The sequence below is a fragment of the Tyto alba genome, unplaced genomic scaffold, assembly GCF_018691265.1.
Source record: "Tyto alba isolate M040663 unplaced genomic scaffold, T.alba_DEE_v4.0 Super-Scaffold_22, whole genome shotgun sequence".
NCBI classification, from domain to species: Eukaryota; Metazoa; Chordata; class Aves; order Strigiformes; family Tytonidae; genus Tyto; species Tyto alba.
The window spans coordinates 3023265-3045158 of record NW_024881296.1 but is presented as its reverse complement, the minus strand read 5'-3'; the positions used below and the strand labels follow the sequence as shown (position 1 = coordinate 3045158).

General features: G+C 41.7%; 1 protein-coding gene across 1 annotated transcript; it reads left to right on the top strand.

Annotated features, from left to right (window-relative positions):
- The first annotated feature begins 10307 nt into the window (after positions 1-10307).
- Positions 10308-18978, top strand: PROKR1 (prokineticin receptor 1). Its single transcript, XM_009972635.3, has 3 exons — positions 10308-10488; positions 11996-12676; positions 16679-18978. Exons 2-3 carry the CDS (start codon positions 12180-12182, stop codon positions 17373-17375), a joined length of 1194 nt encoding a protein of 397 aa, XP_009970937.2. The 5' UTR covers positions 10308-10488; positions 11996-12179; the 3' UTR covers positions 17376-18978.
- Positions 18979-21894: the final 2916 nt, after the last annotated feature.

Sequence of the window (21894 nt, the reverse complement as noted above, 5' to 3'; positions counted from 1 at the left end):
AAAATGAATTTTAAAATATGATTTTCCCCCTCCCCCCCCACCCCCCTAGAAAGAGCAGATTTATGCTTAGAGCAGTGGGGGGACCCTAGAAAGTGTGTCTGACTGCCTTGAAGCTCAAAGTGATCAATGTCACCATTTGGTCTCAGAAATCCTGGCATGCTAGTTTATCCTACCAAAGAGAGGAATGAGAAATACAAGGTTCATCCCATCATTCATAATTTCTACCCACTAAATGAATGGGAAAAGTAAGATAACCTTTAAAAGTTATACATACCTGAATAATGAATTTGGTACTGTGGGAAATTCATGCTGGATGTATGATGGAGAGTGAAGGGGTGGAATTTTTCAGTCGTTTGTATACAGTCCCGTGGGCTCTATTAACCCCAAATCCAACCAATTCATGGAAATGATCTGTCAGGAACTAAGAGGTATCATCACATTAAAAGTAAAATTTGACCTTCAGGAAATAAATAAAAATGCCTGATCCAGTATTGATAACCTGAAGAAACTTACAGCAAATTCAAGGGTCTGGAGGTTTTTTTCCCTTGATGTGTTAGGTCACATAACCTCATGAAGAACATCTGAGTCATTCTTGAAATCCATTGTGTGATAGTTGCTGGACAAGAGTAGAAACAATTTTTATCTTCATTTTAATTCACATCAATTTTTAAAAGACAGATCACTTGTCACTTCCTTTGGCAGTGGAGTAAAGCAGGCATTGATAGACAGTGAGGGCTTCAATGGGGTTTCAAATAAATCATTTCATAATATAAAGTTAACTACAGCAGACTTATCATGGTGCCAGAGCATGAAAGAGCCCCTTTCCACCTCCCTCTACCCACACCCATCTTAGCAGTAACTTGTTTGCCTGCCTGTGTGACTTCTGGAGAGGTTTATCATCTCTGAGCAATCCCAGGCAATTCAATTAATGTAATTAATTTTTAATCTTTTCCAGATTAGGTATTTTTCCATAGTTCACCTTTATGAAGCAGAAAAGCATTGTTTTTAATGACTGGAAATTTGTGTTGCCTGCCATTTTAATTGCAGAATTTGCTTAAGACTCCTGCCTGTCAGCATGAAGGCTCAAACCTTAGACCATCCCACCAGCATCAGGAGACTTTCTTTAAAAAAAGCAACAGAAGGGCTGCCTCAGGCAAGAGGACCTGTGTACCAGAGCTCAACAGCAGTCTGGTATTTCTCTTCACATTAGTAATGTTTCAGGAAAAAAGACAGTGCTGGAGCAATGCAGAGAAATGCAAGCAGAGGAAGGAACTCTAAAGCACTGCTGCAACAATCTTTACAATTATCTTAGGGCGGTTTTGTTCTAAATAGCTCCAATGTATAAGAAGTGGCAGTGGCTTTAGGACTCATTATTGGTACAGCTGAAGGTTCTCAATATTTCCTTGTATATCTCCTGCTGACTTGTCAGCCACATCTACCGATTTTTCTACGGCTGGCACAAATGCAGCTGAGGAAAATCTTCCATTCGTAGGAGCAAACTGGCACATCTTCATGTGACTGATGTTCGACTTCCAGACATAATCTCTTTAGTCAGATCTACACTAGAAGGGACTGGTGGATGCCAAGTCTCACTGTAAAAAAATGCATATACTGAAGACAACAAACAGTTGAGTAGTCTGGGCAGCACTGGTTCTTTGACTTTCAAAGTGTACTTTGAAATTGCTCTTCCTTAGCAGAGGACAGAAGTAGGCTCCTTGCCTCCCAAAGGTCCCCATCACGCAATGTTTCACACCGTCATGTCTGTGCCTTTCTCACTAACTGGGCTGAAATAAATGTATACGTGGTCTAGTTTTCAGTGGGCTTTAGCAAATGACCTCTTAACTCAATCAGCCAAACAGAATAAAAACTCAAGCAAAAAATGTTCCTCTGCCCACAAACCAGTGCAGAAAGCTTAGGAAAATCCATCTGCCCTGGAAGAAAGAACATTGCTTAATGTCCCTGTGTAGTAGGGAGAGGGCAACCTTTCATCATCTTCCTTTCACTATATTTATCTTTGGCTAAAGGCTGTGTCAGGTTCAACAGGGAGCTATAGACACGGAATATGCAGCTAGCTCCAAAAGCAGCAAAAGGTAGAAAATAGTAAGGTAGAAACCTCCAGTGGTAAGGTAATGTTTCGAGTTCTGGATAGAAAAGAATCTGACAATTATTTGAGAGAGGGTTAGTAAGTCTGAAAGGGAAATGAGCCTTAAAAAACCTTCTGAATGGTACTCAAATATCCAATCTGTCATCCTTTTCTCTTCCAAATGAACTCCCTGCAGCAAAATGACATAAATTAGGGTACTAGGAAACTGTGAATTTTTTATATAGTTAAAAGTGTCTTTACAGGTGTGCTTCCTGGTGGCTAATGACAACAAATTGGTTAACAGACAATTTCATTTGAAAAGACCAGCTGGACTTATATTACATATTTCTTCTGGGAAAACTTTGGGCTTAAAATTTCAAGCTCATTTAAATAAAAGTTTGCTCAGAAGAATACTGGGGGAAAGAGCAGGCTATCCATCAGCAGGCCATCCATCTCCAGCCCCCAGCCCATGAGCTAACATACCAGCCTGGAAGGGCCTATCTCCCCTGCCTTCCTCTGCAGTCATATGGACAGAAACTCCCCCAAAGCGTATCTCACAGCTGCTAAATTATGCTCTGATTCACAAACAGCATTAGATCCACTATGCTGGCCTTTGTGCATTATATGCCACAGGATGGTGTCTTTTACATTGAGCTCCTACCAATTAACTTTGGTATCAGTAGCCAACAAGTTCAAATGATCTCTGGACACCTAAATTTCTCCCTAAAAAATGTACAGAGATTGCATTCTAGCTGATTAATCCATGAAGCCGAGAGATGCCAGTTTTGGCTGAACTGCCCATTCTTTCAGAGTTAGTTTTGTGGCATTGTAACTGTGTCATAGCCCCTGTACGGTGGGTCTCTTAAGATGCTTACAATTAATGGGGTTTGATTTGAAAAGGGCAATACTGCAAATTTTGTTTTCTACCAAATATAAGCAGTAGCAGCCTTAGAAAAGATTGGGACTTAGCTTACATTTTATTCCTCAAGAACTCGTAATTCTGGAACTGAGTGCTGCTCCTTCCCACACAGCTGTAGTCATGCCACATTTTCCTGTTGCCTCTAATCTGTCCACATCGTTTCTAAATATTTTGTGAAAAGCAGGCCACCACTGTTTTGAACCAGGAGGTGCTAATTTGTTGTGATTCCAGTAAGCAAGGCACTCAGACTTTGTGAATTATCACTTAAAATGCCATTCATTAGAGCTAACACTACAAAGAGGATAGTATAGATAATCTTACCTCCCTTCAGACAGTGGGACTCCTCAGCTGTGTGGTACTAAATGGGTCTCCAACCATGCACACCATGCTGATGCAATCCATAGAAAGGTTACCCCACTTTGATCTCGTGAGCTTGGAAAGGATTTTCTGAAAATAAAACAATTCTGTTCATCGTTCCTACTATCAAACAAAACGGATGTTTACATGAGAACTTGTTGCTGCACTTTTAGTTAAAGACAAGGACACGCAGGTAGTGTAATTGCCAGTGCTGAGGGGAAGCTGCCCTCAGGCTCCTTCATTACAATCAGCCAACTATGACTATCTTGCAGCAGGGGGTGTGCACAGCAAGGACACAGGCACGAAAGCCAAGTTATACATGGGGCACAGGGCAGCACAGCACAGCCTACACTTAAAGGGTCTTCCTGTCAGGATCACTACCACCAGCAGAGAGCAGGGCAGCTTTGCTTCCTTGCCACCACCAAACAGCAAAGAGGTTTTCCCTTCTCAGTGTGGGGGTTTTGTCACTCCTGCCCTGTGGTATTTAACTCCATCTATACATTGCACTAGGAAAGGAGGTGCTGAGTCCTTGGCTCTGACATCTGTACTCCTGAGCTATCCCTCTGAGGCAAACAAGCATCTGACTCCTTTTGACCATCTGTATTCCCACAGAGCCACAGACAGACAGTAGCATGCATGTTCCTCTACCCTCCCAGCCGCGCACACAGTGGTCAGCCCTGGGGTGCCTGGGGGGCACAGCCATCATCCCAAAACACGGATGTGCACCTTCTGGGATGAATTTGCCTCTCCTCCACCTCTTTTGGGGAGCATGGACATACCTTTCATCTCCTGTCAGAGCGGTCACTTCTGCGGTGCTACTCGCAGACTTCAAAAAGATTATGAGAAGCCTGATTTGGCCCTGCAGTTTTGACACCATATTGGAAGAACCACAAAACCTTTTTTAAAGTCAGAAATAAGGTGTGATAGCAGGTTTTCACGATTCATCCTGACACCAAGACGGTGGTTTCATGCTCTGAGTAGCTTCAAATTAAACTACCATTAGGCATTATTCTGTGGGGTTAGAATTCATTTCAAGCGTGTGCTGAAATAACCAGCATAGGTTAACTGCAATAAGGCTTTCACAGTATATCAATTCCTTTCTCAGATTGACAGTGAACTCCAAGAGCCCTTTAAATCTCAAATAACTTGTGATAAAAAAAAAAAAAAAAGAACTATTAACTTTTGATGAAGCACCAAAAAATTGCTCAGATGGCAGAATGGGGCATGAGCTTTAAATACTTAATGTCTTGCTACAGGGGGAGGTTGGGGATCTGGAGAAGATAGGACCCTCTCTGCATGTGCTTAAGCAAGCTAGACCTCTGTGGTTCACATTGCTTGACATAAAAATGCTTTGTTGTTACATGTTCTGGTCTGCATGTATCTGTTTATGCTGAGATGGTAGAAATAAGAAAAAGAAGACTGTCTTAGAAGTGGGATTACGAGAACTGCAGCGGGAAATTCTTGGAATCATTCTGCCTGCTGTGGAAATACAGGGTGAAATGACAAATTGCCATTGACAAATGGCAATGGCAAAACCACCACAATATTCAAAAGGGGAGACATGAAGGAGCAGGATTCTGTCAGTGGCAAATAAACAGCAAGTAAAGTTCACTGAATAAAAGGGGCAGAAAAAAGAATATGTTGAAGAGGTGATAATACAAATCAAAGGGCTTTGACAACAGAGACTAGTAACGGCAAAGGAAAGTGCTGACAATTTAGCTTAAATTTGAGACTGTAGCTGTAATGGATGAGGGTTAAATTTTTTAAGAAAGGCAGCATCCAAATTCTCCTACTTAGACCTCCAAAGGAGTCGGCAGGTTTTCAGAAGGATATATCTCCTACTGAGACACTTCAATTAAAAAGCTGCTTCATTTCCAAGAGTTCATAGCACCCACTGAAAGAGAAAATGCACTAAGTGTATCTTTGAGTAAGATCCAAAATAAACAGGACTGCCTCTGAAAATCCAAAGGAGCAACAAGCCTGACTGAGATATAGGACATATTAAGCTCCTTTTAGATGTCTATACATTCAAAGTCTTTTGAATATGAGGTATGAGTAAACCAGTTTTTGAGGAAGAGGCCAAGCGCAGACTTCAGATATGGATCAGAGATATTAAAATGAGGAATTTAAAGCAGGACCATTAAAGTTCTATCTGGTACAGCTAAGAAGCATTTAATAGTCTCATACAGAAGACATGAGCTTTACATTACAAAATTTCTTCACCAACAGGCCAGCAAAGCATTTGTCATAAGTTATTCGGGTATATGTAATGCAGCTCAGGAACAGCAGTATAGATTAGATGATAATCCTGAAATCACTTTCCAAAATGTTCTATATGAGCTACACATTATTTCACCTTAATTCTATTAGAACAATGTTCAGAAATAAAGAAAAACTGCCTGCCTTCTGAAGTCATAAACCTTGCCTAATAGGTATTCTTTTGTACAATGGGCACAAAGGCAGAAATAAAGGAAAATTCCCAATTTCCAGGTAAAATCTCCACTTCTGGAGTTTGAAAAGGCATTCCTAGAAATTCCAAGTAAGTGCAGTAGCATTCATTAGAGGACGATATCAAAACAGAATATTTCAACTGGCTAAACTGATCTTCAGCTCCAATTGGCAAAAAGTTTCCAAGCACTGATCTTTGCTATTCCATTTATCTGTCATATAACAGACAAAATTTACAGTGATGTGGCTTTTGGGGGAATCTCTGGAAATGGGTTTGACAGTCTTAGTCCAAAATCAAGCAATCCCTAAGAGCTGATTGGGACTACTGTGATGGGGAAAAGTCTGGCAGAGGACAAAGGTGGTAAGTGAGTAGGGCAAAGGAGGCTGGCTGAGCGATCTTCTGTCTTGCTGCCATAGTGAGGATACACATTGCTGCACACTGCCACTGCCCACAGCTGGCACATTAGTATCCACTGAGCTATGAGTGTGACCAGGCAGGATTTGGGGAGAAAAGCACCTAACATCTGCCTTTCAGAGGCCTTCTGTTCAAGAGAAGGGTTTGTGGTAACAGGCATTTGCCCTAAGGAAGGCAGAGTTAAAAAGAACACAAAGCATAACAAACACATCCAAAAGAAAAGGAAAATGAAAAGTAGTACTTAATAATTAAACAAAGTGTTGAATGTTTAAAGACTGAAATGGATTTTTTTTTGTGGTCATTCATGTCATACTGTGGCATCAAAACTTCTGCACAGTCCCTGGGCTGGTCCCTGTTTCCTGCATGGCCCCAGATACTGTCACTTTTGCTTTAGGTATGATGGGCTTCTCCAGTGAGAGTGATAAGTGCCAGTTGGGAACATAAACTTCTTACAGCTATTTCTACATATTTCATAGACTATTGTTGAGGGCAGGGGTGTGATTCTCACAGAAGATTGCTATGCTAAGCTGAGTTTAGTAAAATAAACACCATTTTCTCACACGATCATGAAATGATGAACAGATGAAGAAAACAGGAAATACACACTGGAAGAGAATTAAAAAGCGAAAAAAAAAAAAAAAAGACAAGTAAAAAGAAAGGAGCTTCCACTTGGAAGAAAGTTGTTGATTGCCCCTGGGTCACCTTGCACATTAAGTGAGCTCTGTGCACTTCTGCTAAACCTTGTGTCTTTTGGCTGTGAGATCTGCCTGAATAGCACTGTCCACAGGAATCTGTGCAGCTCTGAAAGGAAAGACCTTCTGGGTCTGCTGTTCCAAAGGTCTGACAATATATCTGCTGCTCCAACAGTGCTGACAACTGTCTCTGCAGAGTGTCACTGTGGTTGCTGACAGCCTGCTCTGCTGCTCTTTCAGATGCTTTGCCCCTTTTCCCAAGCCAACAAGTGATACACTCAGTAAGGAAGCTGAAAATGGTGGTAAGGGAAAAGTAACATGATGACACAGTCCATTAATGAAGTAAAACACCTCTCTGCTCTCTCCTTTCCAGGACTTCTCCACAGCCCAAGTCACCACTGGGGCAGCTGAGTACGGTGGGACTATTCCCACATGCACATTTTTGCCAAACTCAATACAAAAGTCACTTTCTTCTAGTACTGTAAAACAAATATACCTAACCATTCGGGTAAGCAAGTCTAGTGTCCTCTTGAACATTAATGTCAGGTACACACTCTTAGATTAGTAAAGCCCCTGAGCTGAATTTCTGGTTTGAATACTGAGTAGAAATACACATGGTTGTAACCCATGTCTACTGCTACCTTTTGTTTGTTTTTCCAGAAAATCACAGGATGGCTGATGCTTTTGTCACTTTCACCAACTGATTTGTATTAGCAACCTTTGTAAAACTCCAGCCATACTTTATGCAAAGCTTATGTAAATCCCCTGGAATTAATTACCTTGCTCATCATCCAATTTATTTAGCAATTAGGAAAAATCAGACAGTAGCTGGTGAGTTTGCTGTTTTGAAATGAAAGGCCAGAGTCCTTAAGTATGTTCCCAGCCTAAATGCTAGTTTTAAAAATTCATTATTTGAAGGTCTCTAAAAAATACTTTACATTGCAATTTTTTTTGCATCATTTAGCCTCCAAATAACTTCTCTGTTCAAACTGTGAGCATACTAATGAAAAAAACAAACAAACGGGAATATAATTTGTTTACACGATAGTTTTCAGTATCAACTTTTCTTTCTCAGACTGAATTTGTCAAACTGCTAACACTGGTCTCAGAAAATGCATTGTGACGCTGTGGTAAATGCTGTGACACCACTGGGGAACCACCAGTAAACACTATCAAGGAGAAACCTTGTCCTATGCATAAATTCAACACCAGAATCACGTGCTCTCTACAAAATAACGGGGACTTTGAAATACAGTGTAATAGAGTGCAGTCATGTGATAAATGGATGTCACATATGGGCTGTGGGGAAGGACCTCGCAGTCTCTCCAAGCCTCCCAGTGCCCCATTCCCAGGAAGAGGAGACCTGCAGGCTGCAAAGGCCCTGGGCCTAGCAAAGCTGGGACAATGAAAGTCCCAGCTGTGCACAGAAAGATGGCTGCCCAGGCCATACCAGAGCGTGGCCGCCCCAGGGAGCTGCTCTTTCAGCAGCATTTACACCAGAAGTCATAAGAGGAGATGGTTTTTGAAGAAAAGTTCCTTTGGGACTTCTTACACAGTGTCTGCAGCAGGGAAACCCTCCTGCATATACCTTAGGGCTTTGGATTCCTCCCACTACCGCCCCAGCCCTTGTTGTAGCAGGGCAGGTTACCACGACAGTTATTGAGGTTCTAGAACCACCTTTTAACTTTCATCTGCCTGTTTGGCTGTAAGGGCAGCTCTCAGGGCCATTGGTTTCATTGTCTATTCAACAACTTCTATTCAACAGCTACAAAGCACTGCCTTGCACAGCACATGCAAATCACACCATTTCACAATACTACTAGAATTTTCTGAGAAACAGTTTGACACATATAGCACAATTACTTGGAGCATGGTAGATAAACAGCTGCTGTACAGAGGTGATGTACTGAGCATGAAGTGCAGATCTGAAGGAGGAGTTGTAGTTATCAGGGCTCAGATGCCCATTTGCCTTAAGTCAATGGGGATAGACAGTTCTGCCACAGCTGAGGTTTTGGCCTAAAGGAATATAAATATTTGGATATCATGTTGCTTGATTAAATCATTAAATAACTTAATGTGAGACAGCTGAACAAAGTCTAAAAGAGATCATGCATGTTCTTAATGTAAAGCTTTCAAAAGTTTCCTTCAGTGTAATAACTTTTCTTATGGGACATCCAAGGTTTATCGGGTCCATTTTAGGGATCTTTTAGATGTGGTTTTGATGTACACCATAAGTTCACTTTGCCTCTCCCTATACTTACTATACTTACATTTTTTTGTGACAGAATTCAACAAGCAGATTGTATCTGATTTCCTCATTCATCTGGTTGCACCCTTACAGGATATTAAAAATCCCTTAATGGATTTTCACCTAGTACACTGACTGTTAAAAATAAAGCCAAGCAAAGTATTTGCTGTGAAATTCTTAATGCTGTCTGCTGGCTGCAGACAATGGGGACTCTCTGGCCTTCCACAAATTTTCTGGAAGAAATGTCACATTAGTGGCCCTTTTACCCCAGACATATTTCATATTAACAGATTTCTTTCCTCATCTCCTTCCAGAAGTAAGAGCCCACTAGCTCATGAAAGCCAAGGCTTGTGAGCATGCATTGTAGGGCACATATTTTAAGTTTTTTGCAAACTTTCTACTCTCTTCATGACCTTCTATAGCCTCCTATGGTCTCATCTGCTGGAGACTACATAATGTGTCCCAACTGTGCATCTTGGAAATTGTCAGCTAATGTGAATGACACTGGAGGTGCAGAAGAGGACAGGGGCTTTCCTGTGCATTTCCTTTCCTTCTGGAGAGTTGGGAAGCAAGATAACTGCTCTCTGGAGTGCAAGTGGTTCAGAGCAACGAGAAGGCAGTCAGTGAAGGACACCAAGTCCTTAAGGATTCACTGCCACTTTTCTGCCCTGAGTAATTCCCTGAGAGGGCAAGGAAAGTTGCCAGAGGTCCTCTGATTTATGGCTATTCAACATTTGACCCTCTTTCTGCAGGAGCTGCTACAGCTCCAGTCCTAAAGACAATAGCCGGGGAGAGATCCACAGAGAAAGGTCCCTGTGAAAGTAGTTCACCTTCCTTCCTCCCCCTCCTCTCTGCTCTGAGGTTTATATTTCGCTTGTGTCACCTCAGGTGTATGGAGCTGCTGCCCAGCACAGACAGCTCAAAGAGAAAGTGCAGATCGGGGTTTTACACTTCCAGTCTCAGACTTAGTAACAAAGCCGCTTTGACAATTTGATGCATTCAGGGGGTTTAGAGCAGAAAAAGGGGAAGGGCTGTGGTCTATTGTCTCTGTATTGCACTGCCTCTTTAAAATCAGAAATGCATGGGCAGCTTCAAGGTGCCTCCCACTAAGAAAAGGCTTTAGATGCACACAGAGACAGCGGAGCCATTCTCCCCTGAGCAGCAGAGCAAACCTTCTTGGGAGAGAAATGATCATTCAGCAAAGTCCTCCGGCTGATTTCAGTGATCCTTCCTCTGCTCCAGTGACAGCAGCACATTTGCAGGGGAAAAACCTGGAGGCTATTCCCAGGGTGCCTGAGACCTCCAAGAAGATGAGAGCAACTACAGGTACAGTTAGCTGATAGTGTTATGTCAGTTTGTGGATGGTTATATTGTCTGTATTTATCTTAAAGCTCTCTCTTGGTATTTTGCAGGGAATCCTGTCTGAAACAGATACTGCACCTTGCTTTGACCAACACACAGATTTTGCATCCAAGTATTTATTTAGTACTTCTCTTAAATGAATGTTCACATTTCCAGGCAGCTGTAGGGCTGTCTTGTAAAGCATTCAATTGTTTGAACTGCTATTTAGTTTCAAGCTTTGGCTTTCTGTTATTCTGTTGTTCTGCATCTCTCAGTTTGAAAAGCAACGTGGTGACAGTTGTACAAGAGAGTTTCTCTCAGAAATTTATTAAATGTTGGTACATCAGGGGCTGAGGGTGGTTCCAGGGAAAGAAGGGGACAACAGCTCCACTGTGCAGCTTGTCTTTTGTAGCCATGATGGACATTGTTCAGTAGCATCTGACACTGAAGACCTACTGTCTCAAAGCAGAAAAAGCAGTAATGCCCCCTGATTCTCTTCTGGGATGGGGTGGGACTGTTCTGACAGCTGGGAGTCTGGTGTGAGGATACCCAGATGTGGCATGGGAAGATGCAAGACAGCCCTTTCAGCATTTTGATACAGAATAGAGACAAAATTAGGAAGTAGATCAGATTTTTTCCTCATTGTGGGAAAAAAAATAAAATTAACATTTGGTACAGCTGGCAGTACAAACCAAGGATCCTGATCCTCCCTGTCTTCAAAAATTCAAGGCACTTCATCTTGTTTAAGGAAGATTTTTCCCTTTCACTCCAACAGCCTGTTTGTGGATCCACTCTCCCTGTGAACGGCAGATTTGCCTTCACAGGAAAGCCCTACAAGCTGGTTCATGGGACAAAATCTTGTCTATGAAAATTGTCAGAGCTTCACTGGTTTGAGAGAAGCAATAATGGATTATGTTGGCTGAAAATTTGGTCCCCCTACTCAATTACTAGCTGCCAAAAGGAAGTGCTAGCTTTACTATTTTCTGGGGTCCTGGCAACTCTTACTTAATTAAGAAATGTATTTAGAAAGCAGGACATTACTTCTCTCTTCATTCTAACCTACCACATCACTCTGAGACATCTAGAATAAGGCATAAACTTTGTCCAAAAGGCACATCAGATACTTTTCAGAAAATTGAAGTGTCATCTCATTTTAGCTTTTTTTTTTTCCTTGCACAGGGACAACACCACCATGGGCTTGAAGGCTGGCAGAGGTTTAAACTGCATTTTAAACTTCTCCTATATTGCCATTTCACTGTGTGCTGAAAACAAAATTTCATTGTTGGTAAATAAAACTGCTGGGTGTAACAAACAGTGTATTATGCAACTCAAGGGATTTTATTATAACCCAAGCATCATTTCACAGGGTGCTTCTTCCCACTGTGCACAGCCAGCAATAGAGCTGTGGGGCAATAAGGTGGCTTTCCCTCAAGTGCAGTATTTTTGTTGTAATTTCCTCTCACAAAATGTTTTCCTCTTTTTGTTCCCACAGGAGGAGATAAGTGAGGCTGTTGCTCTGTAATTTCATGGGGACAAAGACAAGGTGACTTACTGCTCAGAAGAAAACTTTGGATGAGGTCTCTGCCCTGCCTGCCATCATCGTGCCCTGTCACCCTGGGTAATTCTAATACGAAACCAAGGGCCAGCCAAGCCACACGTGTCAAAAGAAGACAGACATGGCCATGGCGCAAGCTGAACATAACCCAAATTCTACTGTCAACCTCAACTTTGCTGCAATCTACAATCTCCATGACGGGGATTTAACTTCCTTGAGAAACTTCTCCTTCTCTTTCAATTTCAGTTACAGCGATTATGAACTGCCACTGGACAGCGAAGATGACATGACCAAAACCCGCACCTTCTTTGCAGCCAAGATTGTGATCGGGGTGGCTCTGGTTGGCATCATGCTGGTCTGTGGCATTGGCAACTTCATCTTCATTGCTGCTCTTGCCCGCTACAAGAAGCTGCGAAACCTCACGAACCTGCTGATTGCCAACCTGGCCATCTCAGACTTCATTGTGGCCATTGTGTGCTGCCCCTTCGAGATGGACTACTATGTGGTGCAGCAGCTGTCCTGGGAGCATGGCCACATCCTCTGTGCCTCAGTCAACTACCTGCGGACTGTCTCCCTCTATGTTTCTACCAATGCTCTATTAGCTATAGCTGTTGACAGGTAAGCGGGGTGCTATGACTGCACAATGAGATGACCAGAGCTTTTGAGGTTAGCTGTTCAAACTTCTAGGTTTCTAATATGCTCACCTGTTCTGCAGGATTTGCTGATGTCCAGGTAAGTACTGTGCAGACCTGGGTATCTTGTTTCATAAAATCTTAATCACATGATGTCATTACCCCAGAGAAAACTCATTGGAAATTTCTTTATTTAACTTTTCAAGTGAGAAGAAAGTTGAATTATTAAACCCATTTTTTTTTCTTATAAAAATATTCTTGATTCAAGTGTAGGAGAGGATTTATGATATAAGGGAAAGAGGAGAAAGAGAGACAAAGCAGAAACACCCAGAGATGAGGGTATTCATCAGCACTATATAATCCTGATCCAAACCATACATCTCCAAGAAACCTTCACTACTGGCCTACACAGCTTTTCTATTCTAACCTTTTCTATAAACAGTGAAGTAAATACTCTTCAGCAAGAGAAATAGTTGACTGGTGATACAGAATTTGACAGGTGAGTTTCCAACACGGTTATTGTCTTACAGGATATTTCTTTCTTCCTCTAGGTTATTTCTCCCAGTTTTTGTTTTGCTGTACAAGAGAGTATAACATTAAACTTCTGTCTGGCCTGTCTAGCAAAACAGAGTTGTTATTCTCTGCCATGCCTAACTGAGAAAACCCAACAATCATCAAATTAACCATTTGATAATACTGAGGTCTTAGCAGGATGCTCTGACCCAGAAGTGGATGCTCGGTGTGGCCAGCACTGTCCATTAAAATACTCTCCTCTCATATTCTCCTCTCTCTTTACACACCTCTCTGAGGATGGCACAGTGGCAAGCCAGGAAAGACCCGCAGGCCATTTATGGCATTCATATTTATAGCACTGTCCAGAAAATGACAAAATGCTACACCAACCCGGTTTAGCAGAGATTTTCCTACAGCTTTCATAATGGGGTAAGCAGAACACAATGATACCCACCCGCTATACTACCTGCTTTATGCTGCAGTTCTGAGATGTTTATATGCCTGTCTCTAACTCTAGGAATTTTAACAATATGACCTAATTGTATTATTTCTTATGACTCCTGTTCTCTTAGTCTCATGCACCATGGATTCTGATGGACCCAGGTGCTGAGGATCAGCTTCATGCTGACATAAATCTGACACCACTGACTTAAAGAAGGCCAGAGAACCACAGAGTAAACTCTTTTCAGAAAGGCCATCAAAACAAGTCATCTTTTGTGTACAAATGCAATATACATCTGTGTATAGCCTCTGCATATACACACTGTAAGATTCCCACTCTCTCTTCCCTTTTTTCTCCAATTTCTCCCATGTGCCATTTTATGCTCTAATGTTGCACAGTTTTTGGTACCTGATCCAAAAGACAGCTCAGGAGCAGTTAACCCTGCTGGTGGTTGTACCATTACAGCTTGTTCATGGCTGATTCAGATGTTACTGACCTCAACAGAAGTCTGTGGAAAGACTCTGGGGAAGTTCAGGTATGTTTTGCCTGGTGTGGGGGAAAGGACAATCAGCCCTATGAAACAAATCCTTAACAAGTGTCTAACAAAATAACCTTTGAACAGCAGCTGAGGACTCAAGGTTAAGGTTCTAAACACTATCATGTATGCATTACCATTTCCTATTACTTATCTTTTTCAACTTCTAAAAATTTTTCTTATAAAGCTGTGCTAGTGCATCACAGGTTGATGAGGTAACATGGGTCATTGAGCCCTTAAGCCTGCTAAGAAATCCAATGATTTCTAACATATCTCCCCATTCATCTTTATAAACAATCCTGGAAATGATTAATCACTGAAGTTTGTTGTAAGAACACACTGTTTTGGTTTCACTGCCTTTTTTTTATGAGCTTTTGACTTGGTAAACAGAGAGAAATGTTGTTCATTTAACAATCAACCATTCCAAGTTGGTTATGTCATGTGGATTGTTGACTTCAGTCTTTAGAAAGAAAGGGCTCTTAACAAAAGTCTTCCCATGTTTAGATAATTTAAAAGAGCTCATCTGTGTAGAGAGGGTAAGCCTGTCCCACAAGATTTGCCTTAGGTAGGGCTCTCTTTCATCTTCCTTGATGTCTATTCACACGAAACGTATGAATTTCACATATTTAGGGCCACATCTACACTAGAAAATAATGCAAGGTGAAAGGAGAGGATAGAAGAGCAAGAGTTCGTGCTAAGGGTCTAACATTGCTCCTGTAAATATTTTGGAGGGGGGTTTAGCTTTAACTGGGTCCCCTGGACTGAACACCCACATGTACACTTTTGGAGCCCATCTCCCAGGACAGTTTCATCTGAACTCAGTTCATGTGCTCCAGGACCACTCCACAGCAGCAGCCCAAGTGTGGTAAGTAATGACAATCAGGAAATCCTCCACAAAAAGTCCCTCCTGACTCTCTCCCAGCCAGCCAAATGTGCTACTGTCCAGATATGCATAGTTATGAATGCATACACACATGCCTTGTTTCCACAGGACCTGATCTAAAAATATTCATTTATCAGCTCCACAATGAGGCTAACTAATCTGCCATCCCTTGACATCTAGGCTGCACTATTGAGAGCAATGAACAATTTATCCACTTCCAAGATCTGGCTGATGAAAAGCACCACTGACTTTCCATTTTATTTTAGAATGAATATGTCCTATGGATGCTATCTATGTATAGAACATACACAGATAGAAAAGCTTCAGAATGAATGAGAAATTCTACTGTTTGAAATGATTCTGTGTGATAAATACAATTGTACTGGGATCTCTGAAGTGTCTCTGATAAAAATCTCCTTTTAGCAGAAATATCCTAATCTTTCTGGGACAGTGTACTCTAATATAAGCCCTTCTTACATCTATAGCTTCTTAAAAAAATCAATCCCCTCAAATTCCAACCAAACTAAAAACCCCAAAGTGAATTCCATTTGCTCCTAGCCCCTTTTTAACTGAATTGAGGGCAACTGATGGATCTTGAAATTAACGTACTTCTATTTCTCCACACTTCTTTGTGAAACACTGCAGCGCACCTTGCAACTTTGCAGTCATAAAGAGTACAAACACCTAACCCAAGTTTTATGGCTTAGCATATTACTTAACACAGCATATTTAAGATTAATTAGCAATAGTCACCTCCAGCAGACAAAACAAAAATCTGCATGGGCAAAAAATGGATACACAGTCCTTTGTTGGTGGCTTGAAAAGATGCTCACCTGTAACCACTCATTAGCATCAGCTTCAGCTCTTTGCATCCCATGGAATAACCAAGAAAATAATGAAAACACTGTTATGTACATTTGACCTCCTGGTAACAAAAAAAAAAAAAAAAACAAAACAAAAAAAAAACATATTTAAATAGTTCTCTGCCTAAGGAAATCATTTCTGTGTTTCTACGTTTGTCTTTTTACCTGCACCTGACTAGGTGCATATTACTGCATGTTTCAGACTTGCACTTGAACATGTCCTGTCCACCAAAGAATTTCCAGATGCTGTATCATGGCATGTCCTGGATACGACACTGTGTATTGTGTTAGGTACTGCAAACATATTTGTCAGTAATAAGAATATTCCTCTTTCTCCTCTTCCAGTCTTTTCCTAACTACTAGACATGTGATCTGTGTTAAAAAGTTTATGATATAAAATTACAACTTTTTCAGTTTGATCTTGTTAACTCGTGTGAGTTTAAGACTGAGGTCTTGAAATCATCCTTACCTCAGACACCCTAATATTTGCTCAGATTTTCAGATTGACAAGTACCCACTGTCCTAACAAACCCTTTAGTCACTTGCTCTAGTGTTTCTGCCTAGATTTAGGAACTTGGGTCTAGACTGTTACTTTGGAAAATTTTCTTAAATCTCCTCATAGACAAAGCTGTCAGGCTCTCTCTTTAAGAATGACATCAATTTCCTTCTAATTCTGTCCACTTGTATTTTGAAATGTGTTCTGATAAATAAGAGTTTTCACACTTCATTTTGAATGTATTTGTCTGTTCCAGGTATCTGGCCATTGTTCACCCACTGAAACCACGCATGAATTATCAAAGAGCAACCTTCGTAATTGCCTTGGTCTGGATTGTCTCCATACTTGTAGCTATTCCATCTGCGTATTTTGCTACTGAAACAGTGTTATTTATAGTGAAAAACCAGGAGAAAATATTCTGTGGTCAAATTTGGCCAGTTGACCAGCAGATATACTACAAATCATACTTCCTCTTTATTTTTGGCATTGAATTTGTTGCACCTGTGATTACGATGACCTTGTGTTATGCCAGGATCTCTCGGGAGCTTTGGTTTAAAACTGTACCAGGATTTCAAACAGAACAGATCAGAAAGAGGCTTCGATGCAGAAGAAAAACTGTTATGGTACTGATGTGCATCCTGACTGCCTATGTTCTCTGCTGGGCACCCTTCTATGGCTTCACAATTGTCCGTGACTTTTTCCCCACCATCTTTGTGAAAGAGAAGCATTATCTTACTGCTTTTTATATAGTTGAATGCATTGCTATGAGTAACAGCATGATAAACACCATGTGTTTTGTAACTGTAAGAAATAACACCATGAAGTATTTCAAGAAGATCATGTTGCTCAGATGGAGATCAACATATAACGGAAGCAAATCTAGCACAGATTTAGACCTGAGAACAAGTGCAATGCCGGTCACAGAGGAGGTAGACTGCATAAAACTGAAATAAATTTTCTGCAGTTTTAATCTCACTTATTTTGGAGAGGGGGTAAAGAGGAAATAAAGCCTTTTCAGAACCTTCTCCCTTGTCTGTGGAAATACCCACCAGTGGTGAGAGCCCTCAAAAAGCAGCCTACCAGAACTCTTCTCACTGGACTGCTGTGTAACCCTATAACTCAGACTGAGGCTGTGCTTCAGTTCACCCATCTGTAAATCTGGGATGTAGGCACTCATTTTAGAGTTGTTTAAAATTTAAGATGAACAAAAAAGTCTATGAATGCATTAAAGCATATTACAACAATGGAAGAGTTGACAGCCAATCCCAGCAATGATGCCTATTTGTTTCTCCCTAAAAGAAATCTCTTAACCCTTTTGAACTTACCATTCATACCTTTAAGCTATTTGGTGTCCTTTTCCTTCTGATCACAAGAGGGAGGATGGCAAAAAAGCCCATTTTGCTTCATGTCATTGTTTATCCTCTCAATTTATCCCTCATGATGGAGCTCCTTGAAGTCTACACACCACCAGCTTTCTGTTGTCCAATATGCAGTACGCTCTTATGAAAGGCACATTCTCTACAAAGCTAAATACTGCTTCACAGTCTAGTGAAAACCTCAAGTCTCTTCCTGGGACTCCTTGCTTAAAAATATTTTAGCAACATTCCACCCTCGAGTTTTATGTAGAGCATTATTCTGTTGTTTATATATTTGGAAATGGTACAGCTACATATTGAAGGGACCTGTTCCCTTCTCTCACCTCCACGTACCCTATGGCCAGCTTCTGCTGCCTTGAGTCACTGAGCTCTTCACAGAATCAATCACAAAATCATAGAGGTGGGGAACAACATCTCCAGCTTGTCTAGTCCACCCCTCTGCTCAAACAGGATCAGCTAGAACAGGTTGCCCAGGATTGTGTCCAGTTGGGCTTTGAATGACTCCAGGGATGGAGACTCCACAGACTCCCTGGACCACGCGTGCCAGTGTTCAACAGCCCTCGTAGTAAAAAAGTATTTTCTTATGTTCAGAAGGAATTTCATGGGTTTCAATTTGTGTTTCAACTTGGTTTTCAGTGGGACCCATATAAAAGTATAGCATGCTAGTGGGAAAAAAAAAAACAACTTGTTGAACCAGAGGTAGACATTTTACCAAGTACACCTTCAAATAAAGTACAAGTAGGGCCCAAATAGCATAGAGATCTTGAGATGATCTGTTTTGCTGTAAACAATGAAGATAGACTCTAGGCTCCAGCAAGCCAGTCACTGGTTGTGTATCTCATTGTCTGGTCAAATATGAGGCAACAACCCAAGATGAATTCTCCATTGCCTCCCCCAGTGCTGTTTTAACTATTCTGATTTTGTGCAAATCCAGGACGGGTATTTCTTAACTGACAATTGTGATAAAGCAGGTGACAGTAGCAGTAATACCTACTCATTTAAACTACACATAAGATATCATGGACTTTTGTGTATCGAAATCAAGTCTTTTCTATTGTGATGACAAATGCTTCCTGTTTTAAATTATGTGGTACTGCCTACTTTTGGAGTAAATGGCTTTTGTAAATAATTTGTCTATTGGTGAATTTAAAGTGAGCAGCAAATCCTGCTAATAAAACAGTAAACATGGAGTCAATATCAGCATTGTGAATTATTTTTTTGTATTTTTCCCTTGTCCATAATTTTCCTACTCAAGTGACTAATGTGAATTTTCCCATTTCTGCTAAAGAAAAACGACCAGGCTGACCAATTAAATTTAATGGCAAAAGGATATTCAAATCCATTAAACTGCTCAAATCCTCTCATCATTAGCTGCTCTTAAAAAAGATATGTTGGAGAGGATCTCATAATTTACTCTGTTAGGCAAAACTATTACTGAAATCATTCTTCAAAATTACATTTTTGAACAGGGAGAACTACTAAATCCATTTGTTTCCCAGCATGCCAAAGAAATGCTGTATTTTGACATTTTGAGGTCTTCTCAGCAGCAAAGCAGTGTTTCAGCCTGAACAACTGGATAGGGCAGGAGAAAAAGCTGTGCTTTGCCCTCAACTGCAATTGTTGTGAGAAGCATTCCCAGAAAGAGGGGGATTCCTACTGAGGAAAGGTGGCAGCTCCCTGTTCCCTGATCAGAGCAGCCAAGCAAGTCACATCACCCTTAGCCTGTGTCTGCAACAATTCCAAACACCCCAAAACTGGTTACGGGCTTCACTTTCAGGAACCAACATCTGCTCCTAAAAGGAGCTCCAGCAACCAGGGGCACTGGTCAGTGAGCCCAAGGGCCTTGCATGGGGACAAAAATCTCATGAAGCTTTTTTGTGCCCACAGAATTCATTTAATCTAGGGAATGACAGGGCATGGCCCTCTCCATCAGCCAGGACCTGCCTGCCACCCACAACTGCACTTAAACGGAGAATTTAAAAGACTCTTAAAGTCACTTAAAAACTCCTTTTAAGTACAGAATGTGCAGTGGGGACGTGCCCTGACCTGAGTGGCTCTCTCAGGCAGGGGGAAGCATGTAGGCCACAATCCAACTAGAGCAGCCAAGGGAGGGGCCCAGAACCCACACTCCCTACAGCTTAAGTGAGCTGTTCAGGGAAAAAAGAACAAAAAGCATTTTTTGTACCCACCCACACAACTCAGGCTAGGGAGTGTGGGTGTTAGTAGGTGCTTCAGAGATGGCTGCTCCCTTGGCTCCCTGTCAGGTGGGGGCTACCCTGATGCCTCCTGCCCAGGAGAAACACTTTCTCTCCTACACTGAATGACAACATTTAGTGAGGGAATTGAATATGGATTTCACCTACCTGAAGCTTTGCTTGCAAAAGCCATGCTTAAACAGAGGAAAAAAAGCACAGGCTGGGAGAAAAACAGCATGTCACAGAGAAGCAGCCCCTTCCAGTACAAGCTCTTACCCACTGTAAGGCAGTAAAAACTGCAGTGAGACCTCTGTGGCCACCAGCTGCTATTAGCTCCAGCAGCACAGCAGAAATAAGGACTTCACCATGCAGGAAATGTGAGATGTGTCAAGGATAAGGAGTGGGTGGGGGTGAGGCATCCTCCTGAGAACTGTTAGCAGGGTTTAGATAACCATGCAATGAATAACAAGATGCTACCATGTCTCAGTTGTAGCTTGCTCTAATTTTTATTAGCAAAAGCAAAAATATGGTGCTAACACACTGTATTCCTGCTCAGCTGTCCTCCTGTGGCACAGCTCCCAAAACCATAGGCTTACTTCCTTCTACAGCAGTTCTTCCAGGAATAACTGAAGGTTCTCCCTCACACTGGCTCTCTGAAAAACAAATAAAACAGGTGTAACTGGAAACTAAAATTGTGATACTGAATAAGAGAAAATTAAGAGAAGAAAAAGCAGTTATTCTCAGCAACAGGCACTGAGAAAATAAAGTATGTATTTTAATAAAGAGCAGGAAAAGACTCCCCAATCATTGTCCCTCTACCAAAGGAGGACGACCTGCAAGACCCCAGGCCATGGTGGGTCACAATAGCTGGGACATGAAATTTCCCTGAGGATTGACTTGCTCAGGAGCTGAGACTGAACTGTGCTGCTGCTTCTTTGAGCCTGGCAGCCTTTCCTGTGGCAACAGCACCCTCCAGCTGCTGTCTCTGCAGCACAGCATTATATTGCACACCCCCGAAGACTGCACCTTGCACCAGCAACCTTGGGGACAGGGCCATGCAGATATTCCCAGGTTTCCCATGCCTCCAACAAGTAGCAACAGATGCTTCAACTTTCATGACTCGGGCACCCAGGCACTTACCCATCACTTCTGGCATCTGCATCCTCCCTCACTGCCTGTCTCGGCAGGGCTGTGACCTTTGCTGGGAGCTTAGGCTACCATCTTCCAAACACTCGATATCATCTGTACTAAAAAAGCCCTACACCATTGAGCAGAAGAAAGCAAAATTGAAACAAGACATACACCATCCCCTTGGACTCACCAGAAATCCTGTTCTCTCTTACACTCTCTTAGGATCCTGTTCCATAGACTCCACTCTAACATATGTTGCCAGGAAAAGCCCCAAAACCACTGATGGGACAGGGATCACTCCAGCTTCCAAAGTGACCTCCCTAATACCATCCAGAACAGGAGATAAGGCACAAAACCTGATGTAAAACCACCAGAAGAATAATGAATAATAAGAACCAACACTGAGCACAAAGTTGCTCAATGCTGAGCACAAAGTTGCCTCCCTCAAAACCAGGACTGGGTAAAACTGACAGAAAAGAAGACATGAAGATGGTCACATTCCCCAGAAAATGACATCCCTGATCTCAAAAGACCACTGAGGAACATAAAAACCCCACATAAACTCATCCATCTGCTTATCTGCTGGTTCCAGAAGAAAAAATGTTACACACAGAAAGGATGCATCACAGAAAGCATGTTGGGGCACAGCAATAAAATCTGGGGGTGTAGTACTTCAAAAAAGCCAACTGCTGGAGCACTTCAAAAAAACTGGGAGCTAGAGAGCTCCAGAAAAGACACGCTGAAATGCTCTAGACAGCAGGGTAATGAAG

What these genes read in the sequence shown, in the direction of transcription:
- PROKR1 (XM_009972635.3), top strand. Translation starts at nt 12,180, where the DNA reads ATGGCCATGGCGCAAGCTGAACATAACCCAAATTCTACTGTCAACCTC. An exon ending in TTAGCTATAGCTGTTGACAG is followed by an intron (nt 12,677 to 16,678) that starts GTAAGCGGGGTG and finishes TGTCTGTTCCAG; the next exon opens with GTATCTGGCCATTGTTCACC.